This window comes from Megascapheus bottae, chromosome 19 (genome assembly GCF_031878675.1).
Source record: "Megascapheus bottae isolate mThoBot1 chromosome 19, mThoBot2.hap1, whole genome shotgun sequence".
Taxonomy (NCBI): Eukaryota; Metazoa; Chordata; class Mammalia; order Rodentia; family Geomyidae; genus Megascapheus; species Megascapheus bottae.
The window spans coordinates 35,822,709-35,843,626 of NC_143527.1; the positions used below are offsets into that span (position 1 = coordinate 35,822,709).

The 20,918-nt window shown below is 41.1% G+C and overlaps 1 protein-coding gene across 1 annotated transcript in view; it reads right to left on the reverse strand.

The window, feature by feature from the left end:
* The window catches only part of LOC150049833 (laminin subunit alpha-3-like), a 129,530-nt gene extending 117,105 nt beyond the window's left edge, over positions 1 to 12,425 (reverse strand). Inside the window, 2 exon segments of the mRNA XM_090353538.1 lie at positions 11,563 to 12,150; positions 12,417 to 12,425. Coding sequence (XP_090209664.1) covers positions 11,563 to 12,150; positions 12,417 to 12,425 — 597 coding nt within the window.
* Between the last annotated feature and the right edge of the window lie 8,493 nt (positions 12,426 to 20,918).

Genomic DNA, 20,918 nt, shown 5'->3' on the forward strand with positions numbered 1-20,918 from the left:
CCTAGCTACTCAAGAGGCAGAGATCAGGAAGATCACAGTTCTAAGCCAGCCTAGGCTAAAAGTCAATAAGATTCCATCTCAATGAGTATGCCTGGTATAATGGTTCACGCCTGTGATTGTAGCTAGGCAGGAGGAATAGGTAGGAAAGTCATAGTCTGAGGCCAGACAAAGCAAAAAATGTGAGACCCCATTAGGGAAAATGGTGGCTCAAGTCTGTATGTAATTCTAGCTCTTCAGGGGGCAGATCAAGAGGATCACAGCTTGAGGCCAGCTCCGGCAAAATTTCATGATATCTCATCTCAACAGAAAACGCTGGTGTGGTAGCAAGCACCTATCATAACAGGTACAAAGGAAATCTAAATAGGGGATCAAAGTCCAGGCTGGCTAAGGCAAAAAGCAAGATCTTTTCTCAAAACTAACTACAGCCAAAGGCTGGTGTAGATGAGCACTTGCCTTACAAAGTCTGAGTTCAAACCCCAATACCACCCAAAACAAAAAAAAAAAAACAAAAACCTCTCTCAGGGCCGGGAGTTTCAGGAGTTTGGCCTAGTGGTAGAGTACTTGCCTAGCATGCACGAAGACCCAGGTTCGATTCCTCAGTACCACATACATAGAAAAAAGCTGGAAGTGGTGCTGAGACTCAAGTGGTAGAGCTCTAGCCTTGAGAAAGTCCAAGGACAGTGCTCAGGCCCTGAGCTCAAGCCCAGGACTGGCAAAAAAAAAAAAAGAAAAAAACCTCTCTCAGACATTGAGTTGATGATAGATGTAAAGTCAGTTCCAAGCCAACATTGTGCTCACAGAAAAGAAATGAGGATTTAACTAAGTCTTACCATTTCTCCCAGAAGAATTATTCTGTGGCTAGACCTTTACTAAAGGAAAAATTTGTTACGCTTATGTAATGGATCATAAATAAAACAAAAGAAAGAAAACAAATTTCCAACAATCTTAAGTGATTTTTTTCTAAATAAAGTTTCCCAGTGTGTTTACTTTCTTTTCTAATTCATTAAAACCATGTAGAGCCAGTCACTGATAGCTCAAGGCTTCTTGAGGGGCTGAGATCTGAGAATCGTGGTTCAGAGCCAGCTCAAGACTCTTAAAAGCCAGAACTAGAGGCATTGCTGAAGTGGTAAAGCACTAGCTGTATGTAAAAAAGTTGTGTGACAGGATAGGGCTCTGAGTTTAAGTACCAGCAAAAATAAGTAAACATTCATTTAGAATTTAGTAGTATGTTAAAGATATATTAACTGATCAATTGACTGATAATCTCTGAATGTGAAATAGAAAGACAGCTTGAAAACATGAGACAAAGGAAAATTTAAGTCCAAAATATTCCTCTTCTCACCAAATAACTATGCGAACTACTTTGGATAGATCTACTACCGCTGTCTTCCAAGCATGTAAATGCTCATCAATATTTAATATCTGTGCGGCCAATCCCAGGATGTAGACAATAAGCCCCTTCCACTCCCAGCTCCATCCTTTGTCTCCCTGATGCAAGCTCCAGAGCCCCCAATGACAGTTAGGACTCATCCAGCCAGTAGACTCTACGAAAATGTGAATCCCAGGCTACTGGTGATCCTTGTCCCCAAACTTCAGGACCCACATACAGTTAAGCAAGGCTTAGGGGCAGGATAGCCTTTCTTCTTCCACATCGAACACTCAGGTGGCACTTGATGATTCCCTTCTTTTGTCTGTCTGTCTGTCTGTCTGTCTGTCTGTCTGTCTCTCTCACACACACATACACACACATCATGTAATGTATCATATAATATGCTTTTATATGTACGTATGCAACATGATGTTTTGATATACATAGTAAGATAATTACAGCAATCATCAAGCAAATTAACAGTCATCTTGTCAAAACCTGAAATCTCTTTTCAACTTTCCAGTATACAGTGCAATGTCATTAATTAATTCAACTTGTCCTTGGATCCCTGAGCTAGTCATCCTATCAAGGGAAACTTCACATCCTTTAGTCAACATCTTGCCACTTCTCCAACCATTCATCCCAGATAAGCCCCCTCTTAGAAGTCTGTGTCTCCATGTACATGATGTTCTGGTTCTACATGTAAGTGAATTCACTTAGCATTTTTTCTTTCTGAGTCTAGTCTATTTCTTTAACATAATGTCCTTCAAATTCATCCATATTATGACACATATTTCCTTTCTAAGTTGAATGATACAGATGGCTGTGTGTGTGTCTGTGCCTGTGCTTTACAATTTTGTTACCATTTATTTGCCACTAGACATTTAGGCTGTTTCCGTATGTGGCTACTGTGAATAGTGCTGCAATGAACAGAAAATGTTATACTGACTTTTTCACATGGAAGATGCTAGGTAATGACAAAGGAAGGAATAAACATACCTGGTATTGGTGTTTAGGCACTGTTGAAAGGTTGTGATAACCTAACACCCCTCAAATCAACAACGCTCACCACATACCCAATGGAACCAGAAATTTATTCTGACCACACTCCAAGAGTCATGCGCAAACACAATCTTTATTTTATACCACACTGATGTTCTCTTCATATGTAAAGGTGATTACTAATGCAGATAATCCCTAAGGATTAATTTAGCCAAGAATTCTCCTATGTCTGTTTAGGGACCATACGAGGAGTTGACATTATAAAATCTCAAATAACCAAGTTCCTGGTGCCGCCCAGACAGTGGCCCTCACCCCATCCTCCACTCCCCCATATTAGACTATTTGTACAGAGATCAATAATAATAATAATTCCTTAAATTCATAAATTACTGTGCTGCTTAGGAAACTATTTGTGTAATGTGCTTTAAGATATCGATAGAATAACAAGAGTTATATAAGTATATGTAAAATAGCATCTGCCATGAGCAGAGAAGCAGAGTACTGGTTACTAGGTTGTTTACCTCCTTCTTACCATTCTTCACCAACAGTGTGGGTGACTGATTTGAAGCTAATATTACTGTGTTCTTCTCTGGGGGCTGCCATAGAAAGTAATGCCAACTGGGTGGCACAGAACCATGGTAAATGTTCTGAATAATAATTTTCTTACAGGCTGGGAGTTTGGCTTGGTGGTAGAGTCCTTGCAGCATGCACAAAGACCCAGGTTCAATTCCTCAGTACCACATACATAGAAAAAGCCGGAAATGGGGCTGTGGCTCAAGTGGTAGAGCTCTGGCTTGGAGAAAGCCCAAGGACAGTGCTCCGGCCCTGAGTTCAAGCCCCAGGACTGGCAAAAAAAAATCGTCTCACAGTTCTGAAGGCTTTTATTCCAAAGTCAAGGTGTCAGCAGGGTTGTTCTCTCTATGAAAACTGTCAGGGAAGGTTCTTTCCTGTTTTCTCCAGTTTCTGGCAGTGAACTCAATCACTGTATCAGGCACCTCTTCTTTGAAGTTTAACTTACTAAGGCCATATCTGTCTTCCGAAACATGGCTGGATGAAACATTTCCATCAGGGAGCTGTGCTGGCTGGGAAATTCTATGTCAGTGTCCACTCATGTACATTTATTCTGTTTGAAGGTCATGGATATTGTGAATGGTGCTGCAACTAAAAGAAGTATGATTCAGTGCATGTGTTTTCCTAAAGCATGTATGGGCTGCTTAAGGCAAGCTGCCACAAGAGTGGCAGACAGGAGCGGGAGAAAGTGGCCCACCCTCAGGAGCTCATGGTGTAATAAGGACTCAGGAATGAAACAAATGGCTCCAAGCTGACGAGTGAAATTAGTAAGGCGTGCAAGGAACTCAGTGGAGGAATGGCACAGTGGGTAAGAAAGAGCATGAACCCTGCAGCCAGAGGTCCAGGGTTTGAATCCTGGCTTTGCCACACACTAGTTAGACATATTGTGTATGTGCTCTAGTCTACAGACTCCTTATTTATCTGATAGAATGAAAAGGCCAATTGTAGTTCCATTCATAAATTATCTAAGTTCAAGCCCCAGTAGTGGCACACATGCACATGCACACACAGGCAAACACACAAATCCTAGAAACAGAATTCCATCAACTAATGAGTGTACATTTTTTTGGTTGTGGGACTTGAACTCAGGTCCTGGGTGCTGTCCCTGAGCCTCTTTGTGCTAATAGTCTACCGCTTGAGCCACAGGGCCACTTCTGGTTTCTGAGTGGTTAATTGGAGATAAGAGTCTCTGGGGAACTTTTCTTCCAGGGCTGGCTTCAAGCTGTTATCCTTAGATTTCAGCTTCCTGAGTAGCTAGGATTCCAGGCTTACTGGAAGAGTGCTTGCCTTCCATGAAAACCTGGGTTCGATTCCTCCATACCACATACACAGAACAGGCTGGAAATGCTGCTGTGGCTCAAGGGATACAGCTCTAGCCTTGGGCAAAAAGGTCAGAGACAGTGCCCAGGCCCTGAGTTCAAGCCCCAGGACTGGCAAAACAAACAAACAAATAAGTAAATAAACAAATAAACACAAATTAGCCAAGCTCCAGAGGTTCAGGCCTGTAATCCTAACTATTGAGGAAGGTGACATATGAGGGTAGCAGTTCAAAGCCACCCTGGGCAAGAAAGACTCTTATCTCCAATAAGCTACCAAAAAGAACTAGAAGTAGAGTAATTCAAGTGTTTGGGCTGCTAGTCTTGAGTGGAAAAACTCAGGGATAACACCCAATCCCAGAGTTCAAGTCCCTACATTAACACATAAACACACAGACACTCAGATACATACACATACATACATAAACACATACACACACACACACACTCACAAGAATTAGTCACACAAGCTTCTGATTGTAGTCATTTATTTAGACTCTCAAAATAACTCTTATCACTAATGATTGTTACAAAAGTATCAATGGACTTAGATTTCCCAACTCTCACTCAAGATTTTCACATCAATGAAAGGAAAAGCACTTGTTGAAATTAACAAATGATTTTCTTTCACAATAGCCCTACAAACAGAGTTTTCATGAAACTGAATTTCCTGTTTATGGCCATGAGTCCAAGTTACACAAACATACAAGGAACTGCTTTGTGACTTGCAATTAGCAAGCACTCACTTCTGGCCATAGCATGTGTAGATAATTCCTCATCAGTGCCATCAAGGTAAACACACAGCCACTGTGCAAATCACAATATACAGAGGAAAGTACACGTTGAATTATCAGTGTACAAGATCAAGATTATATGTTTGGTAAAGTGTGCATTCCATCCCTTATAAGCACAGTATATGCCAACCTAAACTCTAGATTACATTTCAACATGCTTTTCATTTCCATTTTTATCAACGCCTGTATCTGATGTCATATGTAATATAATATCTTCAGATTCCATAGGTGAGCAAACATTCTAACCTGAAACAATAAGTGTGATTTATCTCACTTGTAATTGCTTTCCAACAGAATTAATCTGTATGCTTTTAAACATTTGTCCTTTATGTCTCCATAACCTATAACTTATCTTCTTTCTGCTAATTCCTGCATTTAGCTTTTTCTGAACACTTGAACTGATTCATGTGATTCTAAACTCTGATTACACAGCTGAACAAAACAAAACAAAAATTCCCTGAATCCCAGAACCAAAAACTTACATCTCAGCAGCAGTGAGTATATAAAACCCTTTTCAAAGAATCTTAAGTCCAGCGAAACTATAGTGAATATTTTTACAAAACAAACAAAATTAAAACTTTTGAAACATCCTTCCTGCTGACAGAAGTGACCATTAAAGCATTGCTGTTATAAACGTACTACCAAGAATGAGGAAAGGAGGGAGGGAGGGAGGAGGGAGAGAGAGAGAGGGGGGAGGGATGAAGGGAGGGAGGGAGAGAGAGTATCAGTATCATAAACAGATTTTATTCTAAATCATGAACTTTTTTGTTTACACTTTTTACAATTTCCTTTTGACTTAAAAATCCTAAATCCTTGCTGGGCCCAATGATTTCTTTTTGGAAAGTTCAAAGAAATAGAACATTTTAGTTAATTCATCTGTATTACATACCTTGTACTATACAAGAGCTGATTTAAGTCGAGTCACTCAAATATCACTAATTCATTCATTATCATCATCATCTCTTTGTCCTCTGCCTCTCTAATACCACCTATCACTTTTTATGGGGTGGGGGGGAGAAGTAGATACTGGAACTTGAACTCAGGACCTAGTGCTGTTCCTTAGATTTTTCACTCAAGGCTGGGTTCACTTCTAGCTTTTTGGTGATTAGTTGAAGAATCTCACAGAATTTCTTGCCTGGGCTGGCTTGGAACCACGATGATCTCAGCCTCCAGAGGAGCTAAATTACAGATGTGAGCTATTAGCGCCCAGCTCCACCTTTTCGGGACAGTACCTGGGATTTAAACTCATGATCTTCTGCTTGCTAAGCAGATGCTGTACCACTTGGATAACATCTCCACTCTTCACCCCTCACATTTCTAACAAACCAATCTATACAAACTGTTGTCAATACTGTGTTTGAATGAATATCTATATTTCTCTCATACCATCAGTTAGTAACCTTTCCCTAGCCCTCAGCTCTGAAACCAGAAAGTTCAACTAACCAAGGCTTTGGTTGACCCTTTCTTTGCAGAGGTGCATAGAAGGTGGCAACACTCATGAGTGAACCCAAATAGCCACTGCCTATTCTATCTAAGATTGTGATTTCTGTATGTCATGATCTGTTCTAAAAATCCAGTTGGAACAGGAAAGATAATTTTCCTGGGCCTCTAGAATGGTAGTATTAACCTATGGAGAAAAAAAAAACCACTAAAAATACTTGTTAGGGAGAAAAAGGGTGGCCTTTCCTGGGAAAACCTGGGGAAGAAGAGAACAATGAGGACTTCCTCATTTCTACTCTACCCATAATTAGGACATTTCCCTCCAAGGCTGAATGTGTATGCCAGGAAATCCAGTAATATGGGAGAAGGAAATATTAAAGCCACTGTTTGCCTTTTATTTTACTCAAGAATGAAAACTCAGTTGCAATGGTAGCTAATAAACAGATGGACATAGGAGACTTCATCTAGTCTCCAAGTCAGATGATTCCTTATTACCCAAAGACCTCAAGGTCTGCTCAAGGGTGAAGGCAGGTTACCAGACTATCATCTGAGCAGACCATCTGGTCTCAGACATGGATTCTGTTCTCCTAAACAGCAGGAACTTACAGCCTGTACTGAAATGGAGAATGACTATGAAGTTCCCCTGATTGTGCAGGACTCACCAGTTTTCTCATGGTAAAACACTTGAGAGAGCTTTTAATCTTAAAGGGTTTTATGGATAGAGGGACCAAGATGGCAGGTCAGGATAAGAAGCAAAGCAGTGCCTCCCAGCTTCTCACAACCTCCGAATTCAAACCACCAGAAAACCGTGTCTCAGCAAGGTAGGTGACTGAGAGGGCACAATGATTTAATATCAGACAGATCAAGACTTGGAGAAACCAAAAGCTGATTATTTGAATATAGGGTGAGAAAGCACATTAGTGCCAAGTCTAAAGTGGCCCCACTCAGTCACAGAGGAGGGGAGTGGCAGAAAGGGAAAAGGAAGAGGCACAGTGGGAAAGGCTGCCATAAACATGGAACAGAAAGGCTGCCCAAATTTAGTTGATCTGGAACTGCACATGCTGCTGCTTGAGAAATGCTTATATACAGACACATATGTACATACACGTATATACATAAACATATATCTTAAAAACCAAAAAGGGTTGAAAATGAACTATGCAACTTGTAGGTAAGAATGGGAAGGGAAAACTGGGAAAGAGCAAAGGAAGGGTGATAATGTCCCAAAAGATTTATGTAAATGGGACTTATGTAACTAAAACCTCAGTATATCATCTTTGTAAACATACTAAAAAAGTAATCACAAAGAGGAATCTATATATACATATATACACATTACATACATATCTATACACATACATACATATATGTGTTTTCTTCCACAAAACTGGAGCTTGAACTCAGAGCCTTGTGCTCTTACTTGGCTTTTTCTGCTCAAAGTTAATGCTCTACCACTTAAGCCACATGCTACCTTCATTATATTATTATTATTATTATTATTATTATTTCAGCACTATTCACAGTAGACAAGTTATAGAATCAGCTTAGGCACTCATCAACACACGAATGGATACAGCAAATGTGATATATACACACAGTAGAGTATGTATGCCACCCAAAAGAAGAATTAAATTATGTTTTTGCAGGAAAATTGATGGAACTGTATATTATACATTATTTTGTATAACTGACATACACTAATAAAAATATTTTTAGCTAAGTACTAGTGGCTCACACTTGTAATTCTAACTTCTTAAGAGGCCGAGACTTGCAGGATTGACGTTTGAAAACAACCTGGACTGACAATATACTAACTAATATTGATTATATAGTAATAAAGTCACTGTTTCATCAAATTAGAAGTGCTGTATCAGCATGTAGAAAATAAATACTATTCTAGAGAAATGGCAAAAAAATTTTGAAAAACAGATGTTTGAAAACGTCTTTATCTACTTTTATTAAGAAGTTACACATACATAACCCTAAAATTACCCTTTTGACTTTTTAAAAATACAAAAACAAAATTTTCTAAAATATTTTAGTGTTTTCCAAAAGAATACTTACAGTGCCTTTTTAAAATGTATGGTTAAAGCATTAAACCATAGCACTTTTCCTAGCAGAAAATGATGAATAACAACTCGAAAAGTAAGCAATCACTAGCCAAGTTTCTGCTTTTATAAAAACTTCAGAAAGCCAGGCAATGATGGCTTATTCATATAACCCTATTTACTTAGGAGGCTGAGGGTCACAGTACAAAGCCAGGCAGGAAAGCCCATGAGACACTTATCTCCAATTAACGAGGGAGAGGGGGAAAGAGACAACTTTGTAGTAACAGAAGGATGAAACAAGATGAGTATCATGATGCACTGAGCTAAGGTGACATGAGACATCATGAAATCTGTATAGTCACACTGGATACTCAGTGGGGCAACTCAGCTTCATACTGTGTTCTCACCATCTTGAAAGTTGTTATGGTTTTTGAACAAGGTCTCCACATTTCTACTTTTTAACTTTGTAGTTTATGTAACTAGGTCTGAAATTCAGTAATTACTGTACCTTTCCACTTGAACCACTTAAGTATTTTATTCTAATAAGCACTAATATAAAATAAACTTTAACCGGGATTACTAGTGTACCTGTGTAACCCCAGCACTTGAGAGGCAGAGGCTGAAGGATTAAGAGTTCGAGAACAACCTGGGTTGACTTTCAAATTCTAGGCCAGCTTGGGTAATACGACTCTGTCTCAAAATTTTTTCTCAAATTAACTTTGAATTGTTGAATTATAAGTGGTAAACTAAACTTGTTTAGAGTAATTATATATGTAATTACATTTGCATATTCACATAATAGTTATAGTTACACACAATAACAAAATAATTAGACAAGGCAAAATTATTTCATTTCTGTAATAGAGAAAATTCATTTTTTTAAACAAAAATGCTCTGGCCGTCAGGGTTGTTTCTCACCTAAGTCTGCAATCCTAGCCACTTAGGAAGTGGAGTTTGAGTGTTTGAAGTTCTAGGCCAATCCACTACTGGTGCTGGGAGTGTGGCCTAGTGGTAGAGTGCTTGATTCCTTTGTACCACATACACAGAAAAAGCCGGAAATGATGCTGTGGCTAAATGATAGAGCACTGGCCTTGAGAAAGCTTAAGAACCATGCCCAGGCCCTGAGTTCAAGCCCCAGGACTGGCAAAACAAACAAACAAAAAACTCCTGCCAAAAATTAGTAACCACCAAGGAAAAGGAGCAGGGGGCAGGAGCCCTGGTCTGGTAGTAGAAGCCTGCAAGCCCAAGACTATGAGTTCAGACCCAAAAATATTTATTTCTTCTAAAACAAATTTCTGTTAGAGAAAAATAAAAATATTCTTATCATTGTTATTTTATCTTTTTAATTTCTTTGTACATGTTTCCTAAGATACACAGTACCATACAAATAAGCATTTTTTGTTAAGCATAGCAGGTTCAACAAGGTACCATTTTTGAGAATACATGGTGAAAAGAGTAATACAGGAGCCAAGACATCAGTGATAATCTTTTTTTTTTTTTGCTTGTTTTTGTGTGCAGATACCGGGAGGCTTCCACTCAGGGCCTCATGCTCTCGCTTGGCTCTTTCACTCAAGGCTGGCACCCTTACCTTTTGAGCCACACCTCCACTCTCTGTTTGTTACTGGCTAACTGGCTGTCCAGCATCTCTCCGAGACTTTTCTTTTCTTTCTTTTTTTATTCCATTGAGAGTTTATTTTATGCAATTGTGTACATATTAATGATTTAGAAAGCTCTTGAATATGTTTTGATTTACTTTGAACTTAATGTATTTTTGATGTTGAACTCAGACATAGAATTAGATACATTCAGAACATACAAGGAGAATGATAAACAAATCCTTTGCTAGATCTATTTTCAGTAGATCTAACATGACATAGTTTGTATTCACAGCCAGACAAGGAAAATTAAGCAGAAATGTGCTTAATAGATTAAAGGACGGGTCATGGTGGCTAAATATGAAATATAAGTAAGAAGAGATGGGATAAGGAAATGGAATTCCCTGTTGCATTCATGTACTAGAAGATGGAGGACTCCACTAAACTTGAGTTCCAGTCTTTATTTCTTCATTGAGTATCTGATTTGGGGAAAATCAGCCATTCATATCTTGACACCTCTGATCCTATTTCTCTGTCCGTTGAACAGCTCCAAAGACAGGAAGGATGTTTATACAAATCTGCCAAGACTCACCTTGCAAAAAGTTACAAGATCTCGGAGGAGACTTTTCTGCCCAGGCTGGCTTGGAACCCAGATCCTCAGATGTCAGCCTCCTAAGTAGCTAGGGTTACACGTGTGAGCCACCAGTGCCTGGCACTGGAGCTGATCTCGCCCTTTGGGCGCCCAGGCTCCAAACTTACTCCCTGGGGTGCCAGCTTTCCCCGACGGTGGGGCGGGGCGGGGGGGGAGATGGCGGCTTATCCAGTGGAAAGGCCTGGATTCCAGAGGATGAGCTGCCCCACCTTGGGCACGCCCGCAGGTGTGCATCCTACCGCAGGTGGCCGAGCTCGTGTGCAGAGGCCTGGCATGCCACGAGCCTCATCTGCGCTGAGCATGAGCGCACGGTCAGCTCCGCCAGAAAACTCCGCTTCTAAAATACACCCCGCCGAGTAGCTGCCAACTTCTTCAAAGAAGGCTGGGGGAGAGGGGGGCCTGGCGGGAGGTGGGCCCGGAGGCCGCGGGCGCCCATAGGCTGGTCCCCTGTCCCCTGCTTCCCCCTCCCCCCGCTGATGGACAGTTGTCACATCACTGCAGCTCAGCACTAGACATGCTGAAACCTGACCACAGCCTTCCCTCATCCGTGCTTCGCCCATCCCAGCCCGGGACGGCTTGCTGCCAGAGCTGGGCTCCCCTAGATCCGCTCCAGTGACGCCGCGCCTCCCTAACGGGGTCCCCGGTGGGCCCAGAGCGGCGGGGGGCAGGAGTGGGCAGCACTTCCCCAGCCGCGCGGGGTCACCAAGCCCTGGGGCGCACGGGCAGGGAGTCTGCGACCCCTCCCCTCCCTGCTCTCCGCGCGCACCCGGACGTACCTGGATGGTGTGGCCGCTGCCCGGGGCGGTGGGGCCCCCCACCAACTTGCAGTACAGCTCGGGCCGAGGCTGCCCGACGCCCGGTCCCCGCTGCCCGCAGGTGGCGGTGGCCCAAATCTTGGCGGCCTCGGCCAAGTTGAAGTAGGGCGGGTGGAGGCTGAGCCGGGCTGCGGGGTCCCGAGTCACCGCGCTCCCCAAGAGGGGCACCAACAGCAGCAGCCGGGGCAGCGGCGGTGCCGCTCCCATCCCGCCGCACCGAGCCTCCAGACTGCCCAGCGGCTCCGGGCCGGCCTGGCTCCCCGCGCGCGCTCGCGCCTCCCCGTGGCCCGCGGCTGCCTGGAGGCCGAGCGCAGCCCGGGAGTGGGCGGCGCCTGGCCACGCCCCTCCACGCGGAGCGCGGCGCGTGGGGGCGGATTCTCGAGAATCTACGGCGGCGGCGGCGGCGGGCACCGCGGGGTCTGGAACCAGCTGGAGCGCGCTTGGCCGCCTGGGGCGCGCTGCAGACCCAGAAGGGCGGGAGGTTCCCACCCAGGTAGCCCAAACCCGGGGGACCCTCCCGGGGTTACCAAGGCTTAAAACTGCGGGGGACTGGGTGGGGAGGAAGAACCACACCACCTTCCTTTCCAAACACTCGTGATCTCAGACCAAAGGCCAGAGGAGCCAGCTTCTGACCTAAGAGGCTTGCAGGAAATGGCCACTGCCTGCAGGACATTCATCAAATACATTGTTCCCGGACACCTATTGATCCGTCCATTCTTCAAACTCGGGCACCTAGGATCCTAGCCACAGCCTAAACCGGGCTTTAAAGGTGCTTCCTGAATGAGAAGGGGGAGAATGAATGCCCATATTCAAACCTCAGCCATCCCTGCGAGTTGTCATTAGGCAAGCGGAAAGGTAGCTTGGGGGAAACCTTGTAAATTCCCTCTCCCCTCCATTCTTGAATTACTGGAGCTGTCATGCAGGCCTTAGGCTAGAGGGCATCTAGGACAGAGGGGGTCTAGGTCTGGTGTACACATCCCAAATGGAGCGAATGGAGGTTCTTGAAGCAATGAAAGGAGTCAGCCTGTAGGCCAGAATAGTAAGAGACTTGAAGCGTCCTGGCGAAAATAGGACTGACATACACTAAAACTAAGGATCAACTTTGGAAATATTATGCTAAGTGAAGTAAGCCAGATACAAAAGACCACTTATGGTATAGGAGTGACTGCTAACAGATTTGGGGTTTCTTTTGGGGGGAGTGATGAAGATGTTCTCCAATTAACTAGGGGTGATGATTATGCAGTTCTGAATATGCTAAAAAATTAAATCATGTGGTTTATACTTATGGTATGTAAATTATATCTGAATAAAGTTGTAAGTAAAACTTTTGCAGAACTGAACATAATTCAATACAAAAAGTATACATGATTGTGTTTGCAAGTTAATATTTATTTTTTCAGTCATGGGGTTCGAATCAGGGCCTGGGCATTGTCTCTGAACATTTTTGATCAAAGCTTGATTTCTGCCACTTTGAGCCACAGCACGAAAAGTCAAGATGAGATGGGGTGAGGTATATACTTGGCCATTTCTTCTCTTTTTCTTGATTTCCAATAATAAAAACGTTTTCTGTCTCAGTAATAGTTTTTGAAATCCAGGCACTAGTGATTCATGCCTGTAATCCTAGCTACTCAGGAGGCTGAGATCTGAGGATTGAAGTTCAAAGCCAGCCTAGAAAGGAAAATCTGTGAGACTCTTACTTCCAATTAACCACTAGAAAACCAGCTGTAACTCAAAGTGATAGAGAGCTACCCTTGAGTAAAAGAGTTTAGTGACAGTGCCCAAGTCTTGAGTTCAAACCCCTTGACCAACAACAAAAAATAAATAAAATAGAATGCCTATCCTACCCTGCGTGATTTTTTATCTTACCTAAATTGATAAATGATAGGGTATCATGTTCAAGAAGTAATGTGCCCACTACCTGTCAAATATAACTGTAACCCCTCCACATATCACTCCAACCATAAAATACAATAAAAATTAAAAGGAAACAAGATAACGGGAGGGAGTGGTGGGAGAGAAATGAGAACAAAAACATGAGAAGGGGTAGCCATGTTTGTTAATTAATGCGTCTTCCATCTGGTGAACATAATGTAACCCTTCTACTAATTACAATAAAAACATGGTAAAAAAAAATAAAAAAGAAGCCGGGAGTGATGGCTCATGCCTGTAATCCTAGCTACTTAGGAGGCTGAGATCTAAGGATCAAGGTTCAAAGGCAGCCCAAGCACAAAAGGGCCTGAGACTCTTATCTCCACTTACCTCTAGAAAATGGGAAGTGGGGCTTGGCTCAAGGATAGAGTGGTAGCCTTGAGCTGAAGAGCTCAGGGACAGCGCCCAGGCTGAATGCAAGCCCCATGACCTACACACAAAAAATAATAATAAAATTTTAAAAAAATAAATAAAAAGAAAGGAAAAAAGAAAAAGTGGCCATGAGTTTGTAGAGGGCTTGTCTAGCATGTATGGAGCCCTGGGTTCAAATCCTTGGTACCACATATACAGAAAAGGCTGGAACTGGTGCTATGGCTTAAGTGGTAGAGTGCTAGCCTTAAGAAAGCCCAAGGATGGTGTCCAGTCACTGAGTGCAAGCCCACCTACTGGCAAAGAAAAAAGAAAAAGGAAGCAAGAGCAGTGCACAGTGACTCAAGCCTGTAATCTCAGCTACTAGGAAGGCAGAGATCAGGTGCATTGTGGTTTGAGGCTAGTCAGGTCAAAGTTACAAAGTTACCTTCTTAACAATAACAACAAAAAGTATGCCTGTATGTGTCACCCTAGCAATACAGGAGGCATAAGTAGCAAGATCATGATCCAGGTCACACTAGAAAACAACTCAAGACCCTGTCTGAAAAATGCATGCAAAAAGGGATGAAGGTATGGCTCACGTGATACAGATGAAGATTTGTGACATACCCCTCTAAAAGTAGGGACTGTTCAAGTCATTGACTTTGATCACAGAAAAAGAATTTCTAGATAAGAGAGAAAGCATGGCTGAGCTTTATTGAGTAAGTAAGCAAGCAAGCAAACACAAAGGCAAGCAGAAAAGCAGAGACACTCTAACAGCATGTGGATTCTCTTCAAAGAGAGAAGAAAGACAGCTCTTTGGTTGTCCGGGGTATTTATATGATTAAGGCAGGGTGTCTGACTCAAAGAGAGAAAAAAATAAGAGTTTAACTTTGTTCTAATCACTCCTAGTGCTATATTTTCTGAGTTTCTGGCTGTTTGGGGCATTTCTTCCAGGTAAGAATACATTCTGCCATAAAACAGATGGCTAACCTTAGATATGGAAGGTGTCCTGATGTCTGCATTTGGGGTAAGAGGTTACTTGCATTTTTGGAGGAGCACTTCTCCCAGGAAAGGATACATGCTGCTGAACAAATGTTAATTCTTGCAGTGAAAAATGCATTTCTCATGAAGGAATGCATCTGGTTGATTTTCTGTGACACATCTCACTTTTTCTTTTTAGTTTTTCCTGCCTCAAGAGTACATGCTTAGCAAGAGTGAGGCCCCACATTCAAACCCCAGTGCCATAAAGAAAAAGTGACAAAGTCTTTCCATTTCCTTACAAAAGGGGCGATGTCATTCTTTCTGATGGCCGCATAGAATTTTATTGTGTATAAGTACCACATCTTCTTGATCCAATCATCTACTGAGGGGCATCTGGGTTGGAAAAAAAAAATCATATTAAGTGAAGTAAGCCAGACCCAAAGGAGCATAGGCTCATTGGTTTCCCCCATTTGTAATAATGAGTACACATCTAGGACTCACCTAGCAGAGGATTACAATAACTCAAAACCTAGGTACATAAGGTCATATAGGACGAGACTAAATGAAAGGAACTCTAGGATATGGAAGCAAGAGCTTTACCTTGTGTGACTGTTGTTCTTAATGTACTATGCTATTTCTCTTCTCTCTTTTTTTGCCCTTTGGTTAATCTCATATTGTTACAGTATCTGACTTTGTTACCTGGTATATTGTATACACATTTATTTGTTTACTTGAAATAGAAAGGGGAAGGGGGAAACAAGATAATTGAGAAGGGGTAAAGGAAGGGAAATGGGGACAAAAACATGAGGAGTATCAATGTGAGAGAAGTAATGCATCTACTACCTGATGAATGTAACTATAACCCCTCTATACATTACCCTGACGATAAAAAATTAAAAAAAAAAGAAAAAAGAGGATGGGGGAGGGAAATGGGGACAAAAACATGAGAAGGGGTATCAATGTGTGAGAAATAATGAACCTTCTATCTGGTGAATATAACTGTAACCTTTCTATATATTAAAATAAAATAACACGCAGAAAACTAAAAATTGATCCTAGCCTTTCGCCATGCACAAGGATTAACTCAAAATGGATCAAAGACCTCAACATCAGACCTGAAACCTAGAAACTACTACATGATATAGTAGGAGAGACAGTGGAACTCACATGCACAGGCAAAAACTTTCTGAACAGAGTCCCAGGGTCACAACAGGTTGGAGAGAGACTTCATAAATGGGACTACCTAAGCTAAAAATAAAAAAAATTTCTGTACAGATAAAAGCATAGCTACTAAAGTAAAAAGACACCCAACCAACTGGGAAAAGATATTTACCAATAATACATCAGACAAATGTTTAATATCCAGTATTGACAGGGAACTCAAGAAACTAATCCCCCTCAAACCCAAAAAACCAATCACTAAATGGACAAGGGAACTAAAGAGAGATTTATCAAAAGAGGTTAAAATGGTAGAAAATCATATGAGAAAATGCTCATCATCCATGGTCATAAAGGAAATGCAAATAAAAACAAACCTAAGTCACCCTTACCCCAATCAGAATGGCCAATATTCTGAACTCAGACAATGACATATTCTGGCGGGGTTGTGGAGAAAAAGGAACCCTACTGCACTGCTGGTGGGAATGAAGCAAGTTCAGCCACTCTGGAAAGCAGTGTGGAGGTTTCTTAAAGAACTGAAAATAGACCTTCCCGTGATCCCGCCATACCACTCCTGGGCATCTATCCTGAACATCATAACCCAGGATATGATAAGGACACCTGCTCAGCTATGTTCATGTCTGCACTATTCACAATAGCCAGGAGATGGAAACAATCCAGATGCCCTACTGCAGATGAATGGATACAGAAAATGTGATATATATACACAATGGAATTCTACATAGCCAACAGACAAGATAAAAGAATGGCATTCGCGGGGAAGTGGATGAATCTAAAGCGAATCATGTCGAATGACACAAGTCAAGACCAAAGGAACAAAAGGTTCATGGTATCTTTAATATGTGGCTATTAGATCCAAACAGTACAAGAGAGAGGACTCAGTATTTGCGTACCCAATGTTATAGACATGGTATTGTAAATATAAACATAACTACATAGACATAAAAATTTGTGACTCTATAGACCTAATGTTTTATTACATAGATTAATATGTATCTATGACATACAAACCCTCATCTTAATTTTAATTATGCTTCAAAATCTAAGTGCCAGTGATTGTATATAGAGATTCCCTTCTTGAATAATTGTTTGTTAAATATGTCATTTGAAATATGATGTAAAAATCAATATTAATAAGTTCTTTAATAAAAAAAGAAGAAGAAATGTACTCACTACCTTATGTATGTAACTATAACCCCTCTGTACATTACCCTGGAAATAAAATCAAATAATAAATAAATTAAAAAAAGAAAAGAAAAAAAGAGTGACAAAGATCTTACATACTTTTACAAACCTTTATACACAAGGGATATTTTGAAAAATGCCATGCCACAAATGGCTAAGATTCCAGTTATTTTTTAATGCATGAATGTGATTAGCAAGTTGGTTCTCTGCATAGGCCAGTAACTAACTATACCACTGGGTCATTTTACTGAGATGTTCTGATGATGTCAGAAACTTTGAGATAGAGCTAACAATTTACAGATGCAATCAAGGCTTTGTCCTCCCAGCACTTTGTATATTGCTATACAAGGCAACATTTTACAGCACAACATACAATTTATCCAGTTGCATATTGACTCTATGAGTCATTGTGATGTCCTAAATGTATTTTATTGGATTCCCTACTCAGAACACATATGATATTAGTAATCTAACCTTGTCAACATTAAATTTAAAAATAACTTAATGATGTCAAACTACAGTATTTGTGTTTGCCTACTGAGGGCAGCTTTAAAGACAATCAGCGTTTCTCTCTCTCTCTCTCTCTCTCTCTCTCTCTCTCTCTCTCTCTCTCTCTCTCTCTCTCTCTCTCTCTCTCTCTCTCCCCCCCTCTCTCTTTCTCTCTCTCTGTCTCTCTTTTGAAAACAAAACAAACACCCAAGAAACACTTACCTTCTATAGGCTAAGATACTGGAGATATAAATAGAGAATAATAAAAACTAGATGTGGGATGGGGAGTGGAAGAGAAAAGGCTGTTTTGAAGTTTAGTTTAAATTAAGTAAACGTTAGTGCTGCAAATGATGGGAACACTAGGGTTTTAAAAGCAAGACATTATTAGGTTTTAATATAGAAAGATAATGCTTAAAAGAATTAAGTAGGGGCTGGGAGTTTGGCCTAGTAGTAAAAGTGCTTGCCTAGCATACACGAAGACCCAGGTTTGATTCCCCGGTACCACATACATAGAAAAAAGCCAGAAGTGGTGCTGAGGCTCCAGTGGTAGAGCTCTAGCCTTGAGAAAGTTCAAGGACAGGGCTCAGGCCCTGAGCTCAAGCCCAGAACTGGAAAAAAAAAAAAGAATTAAGTAAAATACCCTTGTTAAAAATACCCTTGTTGGAAATAATATGACGGACCAAGGATTTCATTTCCTCTTTGCTTTTTCTTTGTTATTTTTCTTTGAGATAGTATCTCTGGACTCAAGTGATCTTCTTGCCTCAGTCTCCCCGGTAGCTGGGAATACAGATGGCCACCAATGCAGCCAACTAGACACAGGACTTCTGACTTCTAATGTGTGTTCCTAGGAGGTTGTGAGGGGAGAGAAGAAAAAGGATCATTTAAATGAGGGCCACCTGGTTTATGCCCATTATAGATATGTCCTGGGCACAGGAGTTGCTGCTAGTTGACTTAGTCCTACAAGGATGGCAAGACAAACATGCAGAGTTGGGCGCAAACAAAAAGCACATCAGCACAAGTGAATTGGTGGTTTGGCCGGTATCACAATACTTCAGAAGTGACTCATGCAATTCTATGTCCTTTAGAACTTGAGATGGAAAGTGCTATAACATTGTTGCACATTGAAAAGAATTTCGCTAGGGTTCAGGAACCTAGTTGGCTAGGGATTTTTTTTTTTTGAATCTGTTAGCTGGTTGGTTAATTTTTTGGTTAGTACTGAAGTTTGAACTCAGGGCCTTGTGTTTGCTAAGTTGGCTCCTCTACCACTTGAACCATGCTCCAGCCCTTCTTTGGTATTATATATCATTGGTTATTTTTGAGATAGGGTCTTGCATGTATTCCTCAGGATAACCTGGTTCAGGATAGTCTTATTTGTATTTCTTGGATAGCTAGGATGATAAGTATGCCATCATGCCCAGCTTTTTATTGGTTGGGATGATATCTTTAAACTTTGTGCCACAATCTTCCCTCTCCCAGACAGAGTATATGTTCCTTAAACATGGTGATTAGCCTAACAGTGTGCTCACACTGATGGCCCCATAAGTCAAGCATGGGTTTTCACTTTCTCCTTTTCCTGCCTTCTCATTATGGCAACATTTCCCATTTAGAACTATGAACCAGAATCAAAAATCCTGAGTCTTGTTTATGACTAGTCTTTTTTCAATTGTATTGTTAAACTATAACCACTTTCTCTTGGTTAGGCTTCACTTAGTGATCAGCTTGCAAAACTTTTCCCCTTTCATTGTCACTTCACAGAGAAAACAATGGCATCATTCTAGCAGTGGATGGATCACAAATAGCAATAAAAAGAACACTATATACCTTTAGGCCCCAAAGGCAAACTAGACAATGAGTAAACTCTGCTATCTAATTGGCTAGCTTCACCGAAAACACTAAGATGGAAAGTATTCTAACATTTTACAAATTATTTTTCTTTTGTGCTCTTCTGCTTTGAGAGAATTTCACCAACTGCATTTCTTAGCAAATATTTTACATGCTATTAAATATCTACATAATTGCAAATTAAGCATGGGTCATGGGTATGACCATGCTTAGCAGAAATTATTCCATCTCAAAGTAAAGAAAGTGGACATCCATTGGCAGCTTTGCTTCTGGTGACTGAAATTTTCAGACTTTCCCTTAGATCTGTAGGTGACAGGAAACACAAATACAATATCATTTTCTTTTGGCTGTAGATAAAGAAGTGAAGATTAAAGGATTTACCCATGTCCTCATTAGTATGAAGTAGTATCTACAATCCAGCTGTGAACTGCCTGGGTTTCCAGCACCCTGCCCTCCACTCCCTTTCAGGTGTGGGCCTCCCTGTTCCAGAGTCCTATGTCCCCTTGTGAAACAGTGGTGTACACTTGGCACACATGGCCAGTGTCTGCTTGATCTGAATTTAGGTCCTCCATGTTGACCAAAGCAGAAAGTAAAATGCAATCTGTTATATCAGTGTTTTACTCACTACAGGTAGATTCTAGATTTGGTTGGAACCTTGACAATGGCACCTCCCCTTAAGGCACTCCCTGGTAGTTAGTTCTGCCAAAGACCCAAAGACCCTATGAAGAATTTACATTCCAACTGCATGAATTTGCTTCACACACTTCAGTTTGGCCCATAGGAGAAATATGCAGTTGGGCAGAGATGGTTATTTTATACATTTGCTATTAACAGGAATTTACTTCTAGTCTAGTTGTTTACTATCAGGAGTGTAATTCTGGGATGAAAGAAGCCCACAATCAAGTAATAGCATTTTTTTAATTAAGAGATTACAATTCCATAAGTCAGGTTGTCTTGGTAAATGTTATTCCTTCCATCATTCCACCTCCATTTTCTCCCTACCTTCAAGAAAAGAGCACCTTTTCTTAACAATGACATTTTTCCTCTCAGCTTAGAAGTCCCCTGTTGTGTAAGTGAAAGCCATTTATTCTCATTTGGTAGATGAGAAAAAGTAAGGCGATGAATAATAAAAACCAACCAGCCTGGGCTTATTAGGGATCTTAGGGGACGGAGCTTTTATTATCTTGGCACAAAATTAGTAATTAATCTGGCAGAGACTTAAAGTGAAAAAGAAAAAATAGCCTCTAAAATGTACTATTGCAGCATTTTCACTTTGGGTCACCCTAAGTTTATGGAATTGGATCCCACCAAATAGTCTCTATGTCCAAAAAGGCAGCGCCACCCTCAAAGGGAAAATATAC